This window comes from Pavona decussata, unplaced genomic scaffold (genome assembly GCF_977016875.1).
Source record: "Pavona decussata unplaced genomic scaffold, jaPavDecu1.1 SCAFFOLD_93, whole genome shotgun sequence".
Taxonomy (NCBI): domain Eukaryota; kingdom Metazoa; phylum Cnidaria; class Anthozoa; order Scleractinia; family Agariciidae; genus Pavona; species Pavona decussata.
Window position 1 is genome coordinate 2,874,749 of NW_028145510.1, and position 20,816 is coordinate 2,895,564.

Genomic DNA, 20,816 nt, shown 5'->3' on the forward strand with positions numbered 1-20,816 from the left:
TCTGCATAAAATATGATATCATTCGTTCATAGGACCTAATAGGGGTTAGAGTCAATCTCACAGGAGATACAGTTAAACCTATGAGATATATATAGTACCACTCACATTAGATAGAATTGGATACCAATCAGGCTGGTCTTCTTTCTTCGCTCACGGCACTATATCCCTCTCCAGCCCTTTTAATTACTGGTTTTATTTATTTTATGAAACTGTTGTATTTGGCTCTGCCAAGTCTGGCAGTTGTATAGCTGGTATACATGTATTGCATGCACAGTACGTTGTTATGTACATATGTAGATTCATGCAGGTTTTATATATTTACATATTAGAAATAAAAACATTTCAAAATGCTCGCGCGTGAGCAGAAATAGTTGCAATTGTTATAACTCTGGATTGTCTTTTTCATATGTTTAATAGCTGTTTAAATATACCACGTATACAAGTTATACAAGCGCGTTTCTTGTTTACATAGTTCGGCTCAAACACTTGAAAGTCAGAGCTCGAATTACGAAAATAAGCTACATCAACCTTACATTTGAATCACGGCAATGTAAACGTAAGTCTGGTTCACACTGGCGACATAACAAGGACTTTAAAAGCAACCTGACGCACAATGGCAACACCAACGAAAACGCCACTTGAAAATATAACCTCATTTTTCTTGAACTAATTCGCGGTTATTCCAACTCGTTAAATTTGTTCAAAGTGGCGAACTATCCAGAAACACAATTAGTAGGAACGGCGTTCAAGTTTTAAGAGACAATGAAAATTTGACCGTCACGTGTTCGCGTTCTCGTGCAGAGCGATTGTTTCAGTCTTATTTAATCCAGTTGTTTTGTGGCGGTCTTGTTACCTTCGCCTTAGCAGCTGTCTTATATGTCCCAAGTGTGAGCCGGAAACAATGGCATAAGCATCAGCAACACTGAAGAAAAAGATTGTCATGTCGCATGATTTCGCTAGAGTGAACCAGCCCATACCTGTGCATATTAGTGTTGTTGTTAAATATTCTACTACTATGAACTACAAAGTCTAAATCACTGCCATCGACATACATGTATCCTTTATTTTAACATTACATGGATGCCACCCTTAAAATGTGCGAAACTACACAATGAAAAATAAATCTATTCAGCTAATTTTTGACAATATTTCAATCACGTGTGTTATTTTCGTATTTTCTATACGTTCCGGCGGCATTATTTTTTCTACACTGGAGGAAAACGAAATAATTATTGCAATCCCAGATTTCTTTACATTAAGCATCAATGACATAAGCATCAGCAACACTGAAAAAAAGATTGTCATGTCGCACGATGTCGGTAGAGTAAACCAGGCCATAGCCGCTGCATATTGTGTTGTTGTTATTCTACTACTATGAACTACAAACTCTAAATCACTACGTTCGACTTATATCTATCCTTTTTTAACATTACATGATGTCACCCTTAAAATGTACGAATCTACACCATGAAAATAAATCTATTCAGCTAATTTTTCACAGTATTTCAATCACGTGTGTTATTTTCTTATTTTCTATACGTTACAGCGGCATTATTTTTCTACACTGGACGAAAACGAAATAATTATTGCAATCCCAGATTTCTTTACATTTAGCATCAATGACATAAGCATCAGCAACACTGAAAAAAAGATTGTCATGTTGCATGATGTCGGTGGAGTAAACCAGGCCATACCCGCTGCATATTAATTAGTGTTGTTGTTGTTCTACAACTATGAACTACAAACTCTAAATCACTACCGTCGACATATATGTATCCTCTTTTTTTTTAACATCACATGATGTCACCCTTAAAATGTACGAATCTACACCATGAAAATAAATCTATTCAGTTAATTTTTCGCAATATTTCAATCACGTGTGTTTTTCTCACATTTGCTATACATTCGTGACATTATTTTTTTCTACACTGGACGAAAACGAAATTGCAATCACAGATTTCTTTACATTAATTATATTTTACAACAGTCAGCTATATATATAGCAAATTTATTTTGTTATCTAAGCTCCTTTATCTCTTTGAACCTTCCCAAGGGCAATAACGAAGGCTGTACATTTATGGATCAAAGAATATTCTAGTCTACCGAACAAACAGCGTTCAAGGTCAGGTTTTCACTGATACAAAATTGACTAATTACTACCTAATTTAGACTTAAATGTCATTTTATGACGTTTTGTCTTGCACAGTTAAAAGGGGTTGGTTGTTTTCCCCACTTAGTCTGATAGTCCTGCCTTGCATATCCTTTCATGGAGAAAACCGTAGGTCCAATGAATTGTTGGATGTGGGATTTCTAGCGAATAATTGAAGCTGCATTTGTTCCCAAGAAAATACACACAATATTGAAGCTTTTTTACCCTTATTAAATCTCGTAACGTTTCAATTAAATAAGAGGGACAAATTATGTGACCAAAAAAATTTGATTAAATAACCGAAATTAATTTACTTTGCAACTTATTTACCTATCTACTAAAAGTCGTTACGTTTATCGGTCACATACATCTAATAAAGTTGACAATCATAATATTCGTTGTTTTTAAAAGAAGAAAATAAACTAGAACAGTTTTCTATTTTCTCGTGTACACAAGACTAGCAGTGGTGCAAAGTAATTCCAATGCACGATTACAGTGCTTGTTGACAGACGCCAAACGGAAGTTTGGACTGTTTCCCATTTAACGTATTTTAGTTCTGACGTCATTGCATCGACAATGTCATTTTTTCCCCACTAGGAAACCAAAACAAATGTTTTCAAGCAACATCCCCTAGAAAAAAAAAGGGATCATTTCACTTACGATTTCCAACCTCACGAACTTCCCTGTTCAAGTTCCCAAAGAAGAATTGAATAAACGCTGGGTATACCTCAATGCGAGTCAGAGCAAATATATAGCGGTTGTAGACATGTGTAGCGTGACGTCTTTGACAAATCAGCTTTAAACGTTCGCCTTGATACACCCTCGTAAAACTGCTCTGAATCTGTTTTACTCTGGATTAAATAAAATATCCACTCTCTGGAGGACTTAAAATTTGAAGTAAAGAAACATCAGAACTTTTCGTTTGCGAAACATTGAAGACCCACGTGGAACTAACTGCTTATTACATAATTTGAATGGTCACTGATATAGGTTCAAAGATGCAAAAGGTAATATCAATGCTTCTGTCGCTTGACAAGTGGGTTTTTTTTTTTTTTTTGAGAATTGAGGAAACGATTACATTCCCCTCAGTTCTATAACACTGAACACTTACTCTCCTGAGTTTGTGGTGTTTCTTCGGACTCTTGAGTGATTTCTGCGTTACCGTGCCATCTGAACAGCTTCTTGTACTCTTCTCTAAAGGTCTTGTTCATGACTCCGTAAATGATTGGGTTTATCACTGTGCTTAGCTGACCCAAAAAGGTGTACATGACGTAAGCCTCTCGAGGAAGGTTCCAACTTCCTTGAGCAAATCCGATGAAATCCACGATCGATATTGGCGTCCAGCAGATAACAAAACCGCACACGGTCAGGAACAAGGTTTTCGTGATGTTGATATCTTCCACGGTGATCTGCTTCGCGGTCGAGAGCTGGTCGCCTCGTCGTCTCATACTTCTTATCCGTTTGTTGTGTTTCTTCAGCGCTCGAAATACTGCAGAGTAGCAGAACGTGAGCACAATCATTGGAATCGCGACGAAGACGTACCCCAACAGCGTGAAAAAGTCGACCTCAACGACTTGAAAGCAGAAGAACTTGCCCGCGTGGTAGACGTAACGATGATCGCTACACAGGTAAGGGAGCGGTGCCAGAAGTGAGAGGACCCAAATCGATAAGATCATCAACCGCGTTCGTTTCGCGGTGAATATCTTCGGATAGTTCTTCGGTCGCACAATTAAAAAGTACCTGTTGACAGCGACCAGGGTTAGTGTCAAAAGCGAAACACAGGATAACATGGCGACTACATATCCTTGCAGCTGACAGACAAAATTCCCGTACGTACGTTTTCCCGCCACGAGGACTGTGAGGCATGGCGGTTGGCAGAACGTGGCCATCATGATGTCGGCCAAAGCCAGGGACACGATAAAATGATTGGGGATAGTGCGTAGGTTTTTGTTCTTGCATACCATCCATAGTACTAGGAAGTTTCCTATCAGGGCTGCGAGGAGTAAAACTGCACAAACCAGCGCTTCCACTACAAAAACCCCTGTTTGTCTGTGCGCGAGGAGACTAACATATTTCTCTAGCGACGGATGTCCTGTGTAATGTTCAGCCATCAACTGCAACTATCTCCGAAATCTTCTCGCTGAGACGCTAAAATGAAAAGGAAACAGAAAACTCTCAAAAGGCGTGTGCTACGGCGCCTGATTTCTTTAAGAGCTTCGAGTTTACACATGCGCTTAATCGGTCAGTTGCTGCGTCGAGCTTTAAAGTCGAGCAGATGTCCAATTAATGTTAAGAGCTTGCGAGTCGTGTTTGTTTTATGGATTTTGCACCGCGTTTATAGGCGGAATGTTTTGTGTTCCAATCGTCGGAACAATTCTGGCTTTTAACCACGCTTGTCACTTTAATTCGCGGTAAATTTGGACGGCAGGTGTGGCCTGTGAGATAAGAATAAAATTACGATTCATTCCTAAATCAGAAAAATAAAGAGGAAACGAACGCCTAAAAATTTGTATTAAATCCTCTGGCTACTGAACGATTTGTTTACGAGATCGGCTAAGAACTCAGTGTAAGACAAATTTTGCTAAATATTATTTGTATGACAGACTGAACAAGACTCTTTGACTTTGGACGGAAATTTAATGCAAATATCTTTTTTTCTTTTTGCAATTTTAATTTTGGCTTATGCAATTTCAAGCGGTTTTATGTTACTCGATGTCGCTGTCATCAAAAATGTTTCACCTGAGGACTGAACATTTCAAACAAACGGTGTACATGTGTTGTTTGAAGATTAGCATTCACAGCAGATATGAAATGCTATCAATGTGTGAATGTCTGCTGCGAGCTAAGCTCTTTTCCGAGACAATTCGGTACGTTGCGGATGACGTGGTAAAATATTTGCTATAAGTTTTAATAGATGTATGCAGCTTATAAGAAATATATTTTGATTTACTCTTATCACCTAAATTTCAACACGAACTGAAAAAAATTATCTCACCATGATTTATATTGAAATATATGCCAGTCCATTGTCTTAGAATTATTTAAATCATCGCTTTCCGTTTGGCGGGTAACTAGGTTTAAGCGCTTCCGAAACGGCTTGGAAGCACCTCGGTCATCCCAGACATTCATGACAGGAGCCATAAGTTAGGAACACAACAGAACTTTAATTAAATTAATATGAATAAAAAAAAAAGACACGCTTTCCATTAGAGAAAGTACTCGTTGGCGAATACTAATTAGTTGCGACGTGAAGTGTGAGTGGGAGAAACGAATTAAAGAAAACCAAAAATCACGCGATGGCTTTGCCAACGCATTGGAGTTATCTATTTAATACATTGAAGATAAAAGAATGTTCGGTTTAAAGTAATTATTTTCCGGTTGTGGACGCTTTATTAAAAGGCTTCATCTTAATTGACGATCGGTTTTGTTTGGAAGGAAACTGTATCGGGAACCCATTTACTTCACTGGCCAATATTATTGTGTTTAAGAATAAGACAAAGAGGGGCGAATCCGCCGTCTTCGTACTTTGCCATTTAAAAATAAGCTTTTAAAATAATATTTTGGCTAGGTGCATTCTCTGCGCCAGCCAACATTGTTGCTGTTCAGGGGGTAAAAACGGAACCATTGCGAGTTGTTCGTGGGAGCTTAGGCAAACCACAGGCGCGGGAGGCAACTGGAACGTCAAAACAAATGCCCTTAATGGATCCGTTTTGTTTTGTGTGTTGGTTTATTTCTTTGTGGCCATAGGAATAATACCTTTTGAGTATCAGGAGCTGAAAATGACCAAACTTTTGATTTTTGGGGAGAACGTGATAAATTTTTCCTTGATTGCCTGTACTTAGGCAAAAAAGGTAATTTTTAGAAGACATGAATTATGGAAAACCACTGAATAGTCAAGTCACGGTCAGAAAAAAAAACGTTTTTCACTCCAAAGTTGCCGCCGGTTTCTGCCGCGCTTCGTGAAGGCAGAAGCGGTGATGACCGACCGAACGTACGTTCATTGCATTGCTGTCTCTTACAACCGCTTTTGCAAGACTGAAGATGTCGGTCTTTTAATAAAAAAAAAATAAATGAATAAATAAAGTAAAAGCCACCACGTTAAATCAGTTTTAAACAGAGTTTCCTTTTTCACATAAGAAGCCTAATCCAGAGATGTATCAAGCCAGTATGCAATAAGACAAACCTGGAATCACTCACTGTAGAAAATTGTTACGACGGCCCACCGGTGTCAGATATTGAAGTCTTCCGCCAGGAAATTAAGGTGAAAACAGTCTTATATTTGCTGAGTGAATCTAGCTGCCAAATATTGGTTGTAATTAGAAAATGAAATGTTTCAAAAAGAAAGAAGCCGAAAAAGGCGTCACGTGCAGGGAAATGTATGCGCTTTGGCAGCCAATGATGTTTCACAGCATGCTTACGGAAGTCATAAATCAATTCCCTAACCGACAGTGCAGCTCATTTCTATATATTTTCTATCTTACTAGGCGGCAAATATATTCTTTTAGCAAACAAGACAAAGTTTCAAAATTTCCTGTTATAATCCTGTGCTAATTGTCTCTCAAGAAACTGTGCACAGAGTTGTTTACCGTACCTCTCTAGTTGGTAGGCCGGGCAGGTGGTTAGGTCTGAGTAATATTATATCCTAAAATAAATAATAGTTCGATAAACGATGATTTGAAGTTCACAGAAATTAAAAATACCGACAATTATTTTAAAACATCATTATCATGAGACACTTTTCGTCGTAAACTCAGAGAACTAACAGTCTTACCTAATTGTAATTTATCCGAGGAAATATGTACTCAACAGAAAAAAATTAGCTTGAATTGACTTGTCAAAACGGTTTCAGCTCTACTTATCTAAGGTGTAGGTAACTCAAGAGAAGCCAGTGGCTTTGAATTCACCTTGGAACCGAAGACTTTTGTTTCTCAAAATCATGAGATATCAGTGTCGAAATGTTTGCATACAGTTTCAAGACAGGCATCGTCGAGCAGTTGTTTTGCATCCGGATTGTGTTTTCAAGCGATTTTTTCAATCGACTTTGAAATAGGTAAAAAAAAGAGAAAACCTTCCGTTCACTATGCTTTCCCAACTTTAATTGCTGCCGCAGCGAGAAAGCCTGAAGCGACCGAGCAAGCCAGCTCTCTAATCGACACAAATATATAAAAGGGCCTTTTTTCACCTTTCTTGCGAAATACAAAGCATTGTGGCTGAGGTAAGATCACAGGGACAAGGCATTGTGGTTAATTTTGTTGACACCACAATGCAGCGCGCTGCCCTGCTCTGCTCGCTGCTGGTTGACTTAGTTCGGATAGAGTTGGAGACTTTGTTGAGGTGAATATTTTCTCGTTTCTAATTCCCCTTAATTTTGCGAATTTTTTTTTTTTGTTTGTTTGTTTTTTCGTTTATTTTTTCGTTATATTCTCTAAACTGCATCTATTTTTTTCAGAGCTCGAGGTAAGAATTCTTGAAAATTGTGTTGCTGATTACCCGAATTCACTGCGAATTTTGTTATTTTTTTTAGTATAAAACTTACACAGGCTATAATTTGAAGACTACCTTACTGAAAGCAAAGAATACATTACATGCACAAGGCCGGTGTCAAAGTGTAAATAACGCTAACTACCGCGCCGAAATCGCTGAAACAGCGTATTTTCAAACGTGCAATCAATCTTCCATATCGTCTCTGATTGCATTTTTTTTTCAGCAGGGTAAAACTGCATTACAGCTGAGCTTAACTCTTGAATATGTGAATGACATTTCAAATTTTTTGCTAGATATTTTAAAATCGTTTTCAGTCAAATGACAAGGTTGGCATAAAGGCATTTTATTTCATCATAGACAGATTCTTCATAACACGATTGTCACGTGAATACTCGCCTCTTTGGAGAATAACCAGGCCTTTTTATTCCATTTTATTTTAAGATGGGGAAAAACCAACGTTTCGCCGCGCCAAATCGGAGTGAAATGATTTCCGCACTTCACGATTTCCCGCCGAGTCCGGTTACCGTGACCGTGGTCAAGAGCCTAAGCGAATTGTACTCACTCCCGATAGGGCGGATAGATGTCCTTCCTAGTCTTCCTGCTCCTGGAGCAAATTAGCGTGACGAGACAGAATGCGCTTAGGATTTACGACGTTTACTTTGAATTCAATCAGCAAGTGTTCAAAGCAAGCCTGAGACGAGCTGCAAGGAGGTCTAAATATAATTTCCCGGAATGACCACAAAAAAACCTGAACGCGTCGCACATGACAACGCCAGCCCACCGTGCAGTGAAAAGCCACTCGCTTCCATGAGTTTTCAGAAAGTTACTTTGTATGCGCGATAAATATGCGTTTCCGTAGCAAAAATGTTTTATTCCTCGACTGTTTTAAATGTTTCAAATGTTCGCTTTAAGTTGGAAGAGTCTCGCCCGTCGTCAACGGACAGGCGCGTATGAGGTGAATATATAAGGCATGAAAACCAAACAGAAAACGATTCATATTGTAGAGGTTTGCATTTTTTCTTTTTTTTTTTTTGGGGGGGGGGGGGGAGTGGGGGCTCTTTTAGCATGCGTGGCTACCTAACGGACAGAATCATCTGCCGCGCGCAGAATTTTGATTTACTTTGGAGGAAAGAAAAACGCGAAATTTGACCTTTTGACTCAAGATAATTTTGCGCTTTTGTTGACCCTTGCTTTTTTACTTCGAAGTGTCTCAAACGTGATTTAGTTATATTCGTAGAGTTTTCAGGTCAAAGCCCTTAATGTCACAGGAAACCTGCAAGCTTCATAAACTAAAATGGTTAGCTGTGTAATACACGCCAGATGCTACACTTTTCTGAGAAAAGAAAGGGAAAAGACTGCACACTAGTTTTAGCGGTTTTCGATAAACTTTAGTGAAAAAAAAAAAAGTAAACCTTCAATTAATTGAAAAGTTACAATTGGCGAAAAATACTCAGCCAGCGGTAACCGGTCTTGAGTCGGAGCAGAAACACCTGAGCTCCCAAATACTTAGAAGTTCTTTGGACTGATAACTATAAGCTATGTGATGCATCTGTTTTATCGCAGATCAGAAGAAAAAGGCGCTCTTAAAGGGGAAGTATCGTGGCGTTTTTCATATCTTTTGTTAAAAATGATGAAATAAGAACTTCAATCAGCTGCCAAATAATTCTAGAACGACGAGAGGAAAGAAATCAACTCAATTCTTGAAAGGAACAACTCGTGATCTGTTCTAGTGCATTTTGGAAACAAAAATGCGAGAACTTGATAAACATTAGCCTAACATTTTTCAAGTTTTAATCCACACCAGCCTACTCTGTCTCTGGCCAGAGGCACTAATCGACAGTTTTATTGCACTGGGGTGATAATTTATTACAAACTTGACAATTACTTCGTTGTTTCTGCTGACAGACAAACATATTTGGGTTGTGCATGCAACGACAGCAAATTCGCGTGATACTTCCCCTTTAATCTTTTTCGAGTAATCAGATTATAATCAGGATAAGTATCTCTCGACCAATGCAGATTCCATGTATTTGTTCGCATACATGTTATAGAGCGTCTTTTCGCCAAAATCGTGGGTATATGCAAATTATATATACGTTCTGAGAACGCAATCATTCGAAGGCGTCTCTTTTATCGCCGAATTGTTTGCCGGCTGTAAAACAATGTTCGATGACTGGATGGAAGAGTGCCCATGTTGTTCAGTTTTCTTGAACGTCGTTACTTCATCATGTCTTATTATCACCATATGGGGGCTCGGGGACACGCGACGGACTCGCTCCTCGCGACGTGGTCGCGCTACCAGCAGTGATTTTCTCCTACTTAACGCGTTTGACCTAATTGAGTTTTCAGTACTTTGCAGTAACCAGGCACTATTTGAGCATAGTAAAGCAAGAATCTGCGATGGAGTACATCGAAGCAATCAGACAGCAGACTCCAGTGATATCATTCAAAGCGACGGGCTGGCATTATGTGCAGAAACAAAGGTCAGTGCCCTATAGAGACGCCAGGGGAAAGCTAAGAGAACGGACGGAGTCGTACCATGCAGGAAAGAGTCGTGACTTTTGATTAATCGGAGACATTTAGATAAGATGTTTAAGACGAGATTTGTTAGTAAATAATCATTATCTTATTTAGATAACTTCTTTATTCTAACATGGATTTTCACCGATTTGGTGAGAATAGGATAAGGATCATTAAATGGTCTTCAATCCATTACTTTCGGAAACAACCTCTAATAAGATTATTTGTTGTCGTCTGTGGATGGAAATGTGACATCTTATGAAACTTAAGAATAATCCAAGAAGATGTTAATATGATTTCATCACTTAGAGATAAGAAGCGACAGATTATACGATATACCGTAAATGCTCGAATTAGCCCCCGGGGCGCTTATTTAATTTTCTAAGGCGAGAGGGGGGCGCTAATTCGAAGGGGGGCGCTTATTTCGTTTATCAATTTTTAGCCTCAAAATGACACTATCCAGGAGCCCTGCACTATCTTTATTTCTATTTAAACCAAACTGCAACATAAAATTTCGGAAACCTTATAGAAAACTACTTTTTGCGAACTCGAAACGTTCTTAATAAAGACTTTTTCATCAAAAAGGGGTGGGGGCGCTTATTACAACTTGTGAGCCTTAGGAGGGGCGCTAATTCGGAGCGGGGCGCTTATTTGAAGCTGGGCACTAATTCGAGCATTTACGGTATATTCTACAAGCTCTATTTTCAGCTAATAATATAATTCCAAATTGTTCAAAAACATGGGATGCCACTGCCACCCTAAATTCCCCACCTTGAATCCCTCCATGGAGTATTTTTGCCAGAAGTGGAATGATATCTATGTTGTCAAAGATTTTTTGCTTATGTTATGGTATCCTCTATCTTGTTTTCCTCATTCCCTTCTTTCTTTGTTTGTGTATTTAAAAATTATTACACGAGCGCGCGTTTATCTTTGATCCAACAAGCGCGAGTGGAATAATTTTTTTTTTTTTTTTTTTTGGAAAAACAATCAGAAATATTGCTAGATCTTGCTGATTTCGCTTTACAAGAACAACCAGAAGACAATTTGATGGTCACTATTTCTCGGGCATGGAATAATGGATCATATACCGTGGCCGTTAAGCCAATCAAATTCCTGGAATGCATTATACAATGATCCAGTTTTTAGAAATCATATAATACAGATGGTTTTGTACTGTATCAATTCGTTTCTTTGAAAAAGTCTGAGGTGAGACAAGTAAAGAGAACATTAAGAGAAGATTCCTAAAGGTCGCAGAGATTATATACAGAAGTATAAACAAAAACCAAATGTAACACTCGTCAGTCTTGGTGAAGGACATTATTTTGACTCTGTTGTTTACATTGAAGCCAGTCTACTGAAGGAAATCGCTGCCTTCATTAATTTAATAACGTTGAATCATTTACAATCTGTAAAATCACGTGGATGAGAAGTGACTCATAAGTAATACTACAGATCTCCATGGTAACAAACCCCACAGTTTGAAAGAGTTATCAACTCGATATTTTTACTTATTTCTTTTTGGGTGTATGATACCCCAACCCTCTCGATAAAAATCACTTTTCAAAATGTGGCTGTCAAATATATGATTAGACAAAGGCCATTTCTGAGTGAAGTTAAAGACCTTTGTTTAAAGCGAGATCCAGCATAATCCTATCTATAATTGTATAAGAAGAGTTTCGGTAATTCCGCTGCCTGACAATCATCGGGTCATGGGAACTGCATGTTAACACCGTTGTATTTATATTTAATTATCCATAGTTTTACGAGATGGGCAGACACAACCCGAGCTTCCAGAAGGACTGGAACACTACAGCTTGGCCAACCTGGAATTGACGAAGAATTTTCTTTTTTGCGGACGAGCCAACCAAAACTCTGTTTACAAATCTTTCAAACGCCTTCGAAGCGCACAAAGTAGACACCGGGATAGATATATGGATTACATGGAAGAAGTTGCGATTGTGGGGTTTGAAGAACGCGTGATTGCTTACATCAATCCAATAAAAAGAGAGTGGTGGATTGTATTAGGTTGGTATTGGGTTTGTTCTGCACTGTTGATGTCTTGGGTTTATCGATGGATGATTGCGCGAAGAAGTCGTAAATTAACTTTGACTATTTTAGAGCAGGTGGAAGTATCGTTTTGAATCTTATCAAAACCTAAAAAACAAGGAAAAGAATTGTTCTTGTCTGAAGCCGTATGTGCCTTTGACTATGATCACTGTATTTTTAATGTGTTTACTCTATTTGAACATCATGACTTGACAAAGTTTCGATTTACCGTAAAGTCTACGTTAAGACTTCGAGGATTCATTTCCTGTCTGTTCCAAAGAATGAGAGTTATTAGGCGGGGCTGAATAATCCCTATCAAGCTGACAACTGTATCAAGACAAGAAGGGTTGTACCTCACTGAGCTTTTAATTTCAGTTACAATTAAAGCGTTATTTAAACCCCACCCCACATCTGGATAATCGATCCATAGTCTTGTCTATTGTTTTTAATTTATTTCTAATATATAAATTCTGACCACTGTGCACACACCATGGTAACGAAAATTGGTTTTAATAACTAATATCAGACATTACCTTCACTGATAAATAAGTCAAATACTAGATTTTATATAAATATATAATAACAAGTATAAATAAATAGGCTATTACCAAGCGAGTAGCAAGTCCCCAGGCTAAAATGCGGTAGGAAATTGATACTTTGTGTGTGTGTTTTTGTTTGTTTGTTTTTGCAATAAAAGAAAAAAAGGCTACTAACCATTTTCTGCCTAAATATCGTTATCAACCGTTATTTATATTTTTAAGTACTCCGTTAGAATAATATAATTGACGACTTCCAAATCCCTCTCCTTCCCGTGTTTTTTTTTCTTTGCCATTCAATAAATACCCGGCTTAGCGCGAAGTTACTGAAAACTGTATTACACCACTACATGTGTTCGTATTACTCGAATGAGCCCCTCTTCCCATTTAAGTTCCGTTCAGAGATTTAAGATCCTATGAACGTCACCTAAAGAAAATACACCAGGACCCAGTTGTTCAAAAGGTCGATTGAGCTAATCGTGGGTTAACGTAAACTTTGATTTGAGTTTAATTAGTAACGATTAAAAATTCTTTCAAAAGGTTTCTGTCCTTTTAAACATTTCTTTACCATCAGCTTGAAATTGGCTTCTAAATAACTTTTCTATCGAGCGAGACGAAAACCTCAAACATTAATCGGCCTTCGAACAACCGGGCCCGAGGGAGTGCCATAATGTGCCGGCAACATTGGCTGATAATGCAGAAATTGGGACCATTTAATTGTGCCCCTTCTGGAGCACGTACGTTCTGTACATATATTGGACGGGTTCGCTATCCTGTCGTGACCATGTTTTTGTCATTAGCATACATATGGTGATTGCATTGGTAAAGTTTCCAAGGGAAAAACAAATCCCCCATCTCACAGTGGTTTTCGACGGTGGGGGTTGGGAATGGTAGACGATTAAATCGGAGATGGGCGTTTGTTCGAGTAAATATAGTACTAACAGCAACTAGCAGAAAATTATGACCAAAAGTAAATTGTCTTGATGTTTAGACCTAGGGCGGAATATACATCAAAGCGCTTTATTAACGTCTTTTAAATATCGCTTATGCAATATATTGCATATGGACTTGAGCGTAATAAATTTTCAAATTCAGTAAGCAGCTGTATGAGATATCGTGAAAGTCTTGATATAAATAATCATTTGGCGAAAAATATGCACAGTTGTAAATAAATTTAATATAGAGAAAACCTATAAATTCCTAGTTATTTCAGGCCAAATATTCTTAGAGGGGCAGTGTCACGGAGGTTTTGCTGCATGTTGGTCAAAACGTCTTGCTTTTCTCCAGCTTGAAATTGCTCTTGTAGCAACAGGAAAAAAAAAAAAAAAATAGGAAATGATTTTCCGAGGAGGAATATACTAAAATCACTTAAGCAAGTTTTTTAGCGATTTCTCCGGAATACACAGGAAGAACTTGAAAAAGTCGGCCATTTTTTTTGAAGTTGCAATCCATTTCTATCCCAGCAATCTGCAGCCAAATATCATTAATGCTACACGTAGGTTCTGTGTACTAGTAGGGTTATTGTTAACAAAAATAAAAACATTATTCAAACGTTTACGTCCATACAAATATGTTTTTTGGCTATTCAAAGTGACACAAACCAGTTGACATTGCCCCATTAATAAAGATGTAAATAAATTAAATCAATGGATAGAATTTTACCCATCATAAAAACCAATCTTTAGCATACCGGCTCTGGTGCTAGTCATATATATCTTTCACTTAAAAAAAGTTATAATAATAATAATAATAATAATAATAATAATAATAATAATAATAATAATAATAATAATAATAATAATAATAATAATAATAATAATAATAATAATTGAAGCATTGCACTCGGTTATCAAATGCCACTAATACAGGCAACATTTTGCTTACTGCGCGCTTCATCACCTCACCTCGCAACCATAGCATTTTAAGTTGAAAAAAGTGGGGGTCGCTTTCTACTTTTAGCGGCAGAATCATTTGTGGTTATAAATATATGAAACATATAATTTGAACTGCAGATGAAAGCTTAAATAGGAGAAAGATCCTCGCAGTTAGCACTCAACTTAAGCAGTTGCCAAAAGAAAGCCTTAAAAAAATTCAGGCTTGAACGGGATTTGAACTCATGAGATTTAAACATTATATTACATGTGTCGCCCAAGGTAGCAGGACTCACAAAAGAGATAATTTGATTAAATTACAACGCGACAATATTCTGCAACGCGAGCAGTGCGAAAATGTTGCTCGCATTACCTGGCCTTAAAAATAACGAAACAGAAAGTAAAGATCGATGTTTCTATAGTTTCTACTTATTTAATTCGCTCCACACGGTATTGAGGAGTTTTTACCCCTGCCACGTTGGAGGTCTTTTTATTGTTTTATACCTCCATCATGACCCACTTTATTTAAGATTGTGGCCGATTAACTTTCTGTTATTACCGGTTTAGTTAACAACAAGTCGCAAATTTAGTGGATTCTAAACTTTTCTAAGTTCATACCCTAAAATATTTCCCCAAAGGTGTCTACAGCTTTACAGCCGTTTTCAATGCCCATAATAAGTCACCTGTCGTGCAACCCAAAAAATAAAACCGTGCCCAACAGAGAAATCTGTCATTTTTATCGAATCTCCCACTCCAGAAATTACGGGGTGAGTGGCACGAATGAGGGATTATGGAATCGTTTCGGTAGACGAATGAACATCGCGCCCGTGAGTAAGTGTATTTTTTCGACGTACGGTGTAACGTAGCTGCTTGTTAAAGTAATCCTTCCCTACCACCAAACATTGTCACAATTTTTAAAAGGAGGAATAGAAAGTCGGCCACTTAGATTGGGCCTAGAAAGAAACTGGACAAGTTGGCTCACGTTACCGGTAGGCACTCCATCTTGAGTCGCGCCTTTCTTTCTTTTCTAAACTTTCTCAGTCTCGTTAGTGACACTTGTCCACTTGAATCACTGATAATGAATTCGTTCGTTAATTTGGATCTGAAGGTGAAGACCCCAGCCAACCTTAACACATGCAAGAGGCGAAAGCGGTGAGCATCAGTTTCAGTGGAAGTTTTCTTGGAGATAAAACAGAAAAAAAATATACAGTTAAAACTAAAAAAAAAATATCACGGAGCGTTTGCATGTTTAATATATATCAGTCGTCATTTTCTTTGAAAGCCTAGCTGTCCATTCCAGTTACGGCAGGGAATAGGCCATCCTCGGAGACCCAGGGGCAGCTAGTCGGGTGCAAGGGATTTTCGTAACTTTTCGCTCACGAAAATTCCTTCCACCCGACTACCTCCCCCCTGGGTCTCCGAGGGAGGGAATAGGCGTGTTTATTTAGACCTCAAAAATCGAATATTATTTCAAGCTTACTTCGAGAACCACCTTTCCCGATTTCACTGTCAGAATATAGCTTGGACGGAGGTTCCATCGTATGATATAGTCTAGGCCTATTCCTGCTGAGTTGCGGCAACGCTTAATAAGGAATTCTGTGAAACACAAACGAAAACAAAGATAAATAAATGAGTAAATAAATTAAAAAGGCGTTGTGCAACAGTCTTTGCCTTGTTTACTATTAAAGTACATGTACAGAAAAGATTTTTCGTGTTTTTGTTTATAAGTGTGATTTTGTTTGGATCGAATATATTGGAAATTAAAGAAGTGGTTTGGGAGACACTCAAACCTTAACGATAAAGAAATCTTTAGCTGTGGTAACTTGTCAGATTTCTCACAGCCACTGATGTTGCCAGCAACAACCACACAGAGGTACGTTCTTGGTAATTTTTTGCATTGTTTCTCTTCTGTATTTTCTTATTTAATTAGTTGAGCGTATACTAAATTCAGCCTGCAAACAACATAGATCCTCAACATATATTTCTAACTTAATAGTAAATCATTATTGGTTTTTGTACTTAAATGCTCGGCCCCACCAGCACTAGCAATAGTATTTATTTATTTATTTATTTTTATAAATATTTTAAATCTTCACGTTTAACTTGTTTATCCTTATACCAGAAGAATTTGAAAACGAAAATTTACATTTGCTGAAAATGTACATATAATGTATAAAAAATAATAATAATAATTTTTTTATTAACATATTAAAAAAGATTGGTATTTACAAGTTAAAAGTAGAAAAAAGAAGTATGAAAACAATTCATTTCGATAATAACAATAATAATAATAATAATAATAATAATAATGATAATAATAATAACAATAATAATAACAGTAATGATGAAAACAACGACAAAAACAACAAACAAATCGCCAGTATCATTACATCATCATATATTTTCTATACTGCCGTTGAAAGGTCCTGGAATATTATGGACTCTTCCTTACCGGTAAAATCAGGTTCGTTTTGTCCCCCGTCAAAGGCTATCTCTGTTCGGTTTCCAGCTCCCATTTTTACTTTCAAGAAATTGTGTGTGTTGCTATTAGCAGCGCGGTAAGATGACTTCAACTTGCATCTGGCTTTTAAACACTGTGTTTTGACAGGACTCCATAAAACTCCTGCAGTGATGATGAGACTCTACAAAATAAAAATAAAAAAAGAGAGAGAAAGAAAAAACGTGTTAATGAGGAATAACTGTTTTTTTTATTTATTTATTTTTTAAGAGTGTTTGAGTTGTCCTGATGTTGTTGATCAAAAAAACATGGTAGAATTTGTGTGGAATCAACCTTAACCAGTTAAAGAAAGACAAAATTATCTAGTCAAGCTTTGGTCTCACACCTAACAACTGAGCCCTTTTAGATGGATATCGACTACGAAGCTGTGTATGAAGGTTGGAAAAAAACAAGAGAGATTTTCAAAAATTAAGGATGAGGACACCAATATGGGTAATTATAGACCGGTCCCTCCTCTTTCTGTTCCTGTAGGAAGCCTGTTCGAAGCTAAAATAAATGATTCCATAATTTTCATGTAACAAGAAATAACTTTAGTTAATAACTCCCATCCAATGGACTTATAGAAAGGCAACTTCGCTGAACTACTTCATTTGCCATTGGACACTGATAACCTCGAACGACATTTTTGCTACTGCTAGGTGAAACCCCTTATTTCATCAATCTGAACTCTCTTTTTTTTAGCTTTTCTTGTAAATTATTTAATGACTTACTTCCCTATACATGCACAGGAGAGCTGCAAAGTTGCTTCAAGACTGTGCTAGTCTCACAAAACCGAGTTTTGTTTGTAAATATATGCTGTTGTATACAGAGGGCTGTCCTATCTCTGGGATGCACTGGAACGGCCACTCCAAGATGGAACGGGTTTTGAAAGTATGAACATTAACGGTCTTTTTCGAAGAATGTTGTACAGAGCTATACTTTTAAGGAATTCGCGTTAAAGTTTAAGCTCAACAAACAACAAACAATGGATCCAGGTATTTTGATCATTTTTAGCGTTAAGAATTTTAGATTGTGTTCTTTACTAACGTATTTTTATTAATTTCTTTTAATTGTTTTTTGTTTTCATATGATCCCACAAACTATTTGTGTATAAATAAAGGTTGTATGTAAATTATGATAATATTGCCAAAGTCATATAAGCTTTAACAAAATATGAAATAAGTTGGACCCATTGCCAAAAGGAAAGCTGAGCTTGTGCGTCAGTACCACGATCTCTGAATAAACAAAGAGACGATGTTGCACGTTTTTGTATTAAAAAATTCTGAGTGTTAAACTTGCAAGTGAGCAAATTAACTAAGCAACTTAATAAAATAAATAAACAAATAATTGAATTGCTAGATAGAATGGAGGGCAAACAAATGGATACGGTAATGGTGCATCATAGATTGATGTATGAATAGGTGATGATGCAGGAATGCACGACTGCATTAAAAAAAAATTCCTGCTCGAATGCACGAATGTCTGCAGGTGTGCAGATGCATACACCCGTTCAGGCATTCATCCATGGATCAATCCTGATCCCAAGTTTAACCCATTCATTTCAAGTATACTCACCCAAAAAGTAATCCATCCGCCCAATACAATACACTTTTTCTTCGAAAAATGATTTTGAAAGTTGAGTGACACAGTAAGCAGGGACCACATGCTACTAAGTTAAATGCTGCTTGTCGAAGGCAATTCAATCAGTGGATATAGCAACTGGCCCAGATTTGTCGACGTGGCATTTTAATACCCCATGAATTATCGAAGAAATATTTAGCACACTCCCAAAACAAAAGGGATAGGGAAAGGGTTGGGCAGAGGGTCGTTTTAGTGATGTAGTGATGAGAACACTCAGTGCCTCCCACCAGGGTGTCCCTTGTGTGTGAATTCTCTAATGCTTATTTTTCCGGCGAATTCTCTAGCTTTCCTCAACCTCCCTTCTCAGACATAATTCACGGCAATTCAAATTTTGATCTAGCCATAAAGGACGCTCATGAAAACCATCGACAGATGACAGATGGCGTTTCTTCATCGATGAATCATAAGTTTACAGAAAAAGCCACTAGCGGTGCTTTGAAACTTAATTCAGTTTTCGTCCATTAACGAACTTCGTTATTTGACATTCGGCTAGATACAATTACCATCCTGGAAAGAAAATAATCAGCTGACCAAGGTATTCGAATGTTCCACCTTTTTACGTGGGGCCGCGAAAAAGGCGTCACACACCCATTATACAAAGACTATCCAAGCCCATTAAACGATGATTTTTTGCTCCTAGGCACACCTCTTTTTCGGGAAAAGAAATAATGCTAATTTTTAGTATTCCCTTTAGGACTTTGTGGAAGGTCTAACATTCCATTCCAATTTAAAAACTGGGTGAAATAACATGTTTCAAAGATTGATTCATTTATTGTTCGTTGAGAAGACCACATACAAATGATCTCGACGCAAATAGAGCAGAGATTTCGCGCTGTACGTAAACGTTCTAGAACTCTCACACGTAAGCAGAATGATACCAAAGAGCTTCTCATCATGTAAGGAAAGGGGGAGAGTTCGACTTGCTATGTATTAACCGGAAGAAGACTAAAGGGATTAGCCACTGAAAATCATTCTTTAGGCACATTCCAAAGTCTGCTAATGATACAAAATCCGATTAACCAATTCAGAGGACCTAAAATCCCAATTTAAGCCAGCATTGATCCACGTTTTGTGAAGTCGTCTTCCAGAGAACGCCCATTGAACGCATCCCAAATTTGAATGTGTCGGTCTACTGTTGCAAGCTGTATCATTTTAAATAGGCTTTGGATAGGTCAAGGTTTAAACGCTCCACTAAAAATAGGTCATGGAAAGTTGATCCAATAAATTAACGACTTACTAGTCGCGTGGTAAGACAGAAATAGCTACTTCTTTAAGTGACGGCTGTCCGTAAACGCAGACTATTGTAGTAGTTAATCAATAAGAGAGAATTAAAAGCCAAAGCTTTACCCATGTTTGTCTGTTGTGTACCCGGCCGTCGATCTAGGTAAAGCACTTTGATGGCAACGTCAAATGCATTACGTGAACTGGGAAGACCATATCTGTCATCGCGGTACTAGAATTTTCACGAACAACATAGAACTCCTTTGTTACAGAGTTCTTTCTCGATAAATGGCTCTCTTCTTTCACTTATTTTGTGTGGGAAACCTTTCGTCTTCTAAAACGAATGTTTGGATTTAGCATACGTTGGTCTTTCATTCAGTGTTAATTTGTTTGCAAGCAGACTGTCTGTTTTAAGCCTTTGAAGCCCAGCTGGTGATCTGCCCCGTTGTTTACCAAAGGCTTATTGAAGGGAAAACATATGTTCGAAAGATTTCCGTCCTGCAAATGGAGCTTACCGTAAACAGCAAGCGTGATGTTGAATTGAGTGCACCAAAGGTACAACAAAGGGAATATTGTGAGTGTTCGTGATAGAAGCAATAATTAGTTTCTATTGCGTTTTTTTCTATCTAGTTGAGTGATTTGTCCGTCTGTGATAACAAGCTAACAAGGTGTTAGTGATTTGACAAGCCGTAAGTCTGGGGGTGAAATTGAGAATTTTGAGCAGGAGACGTCCGACCTAGATCTCTAAGATAGTAAAATCTTTAATTCTTCCTTTTCAGGCCAAATATAAATGTAACACTACTTATAAACGGCCTTTTTATACACGGCTGATATTCATGATCGTTTTCACA

General features: G+C 37.6%; 2 protein-coding genes across 2 annotated transcripts; both read right to left on the minus strand.

The window, feature by feature from the left end:
• Window positions 1–393: 393 nt before the first annotated feature.
• On the minus strand, window positions 394–6,043 carry LOC146473622 (melatonin receptor type 1C-like). Its single transcript, XM_085118327.1, has one exon. It carries the CDS (start codon window positions 4,258–4,260, stop codon window positions 3,241–3,243), a length of 1,020 nt encoding a protein of 339 aa, XP_084974453.1. The 5' UTR covers window positions 4,261–6,043; the 3' UTR covers window positions 394–3,240.
• Window positions 6,044–14,639: 8,596 nt separating this feature from the next.
• On the minus strand, window positions 14,640–17,239 carry LOC146473623 (uncharacterized). Its single transcript, XM_085118415.1, has 3 exons — window positions 17,059–17,239; window positions 16,087–16,202; window positions 14,640–15,785 (listed from the first exon to the last, which is right to left on the minus strand). The coding sequence occupies exons 1-3, from the start codon at window positions 17,120–17,122 to the stop codon at window positions 15,585–15,587; spliced, it is 381 nt and encodes a 126-aa protein (XP_084974541.1). The 5' UTR covers window positions 17,123–17,239; the 3' UTR covers window positions 14,640–15,584.
• Between the last annotated feature and the right edge of the window lie 3,577 nt (window positions 17,240–20,816).

Bases quoted from the DNA above. Each gene is read 5' to 3' on its own strand.
- LOC146473622 (XM_085118327.1), bottom strand. From the start codon at position 4,260: ATGGCTGAACATTACACAGGACATCCGTCGCTAGAGAAATATGTTAGT.
- LOC146473623 (XM_085118415.1), bottom strand. From the start codon at position 17,122: ATGGGAGCTGGAAACCGAACAGAGATAGCCTTTGACGGGGGACAAAAC. The intron at 16,203-17,058 runs GTAAGGAAGAGT...TGTGTTTCACAG, and splicing joins AAACGAACCTGATTTTACCG to AATTCCTTATTAAGCGTTGC. The intron at 15,786-16,086 runs GTAAGCTTGAAA...TTTATCTCCAAG, and splicing joins CGGGAAAGGTGGTTCTCGAA to AAAACTTCCACTGAAACTGA.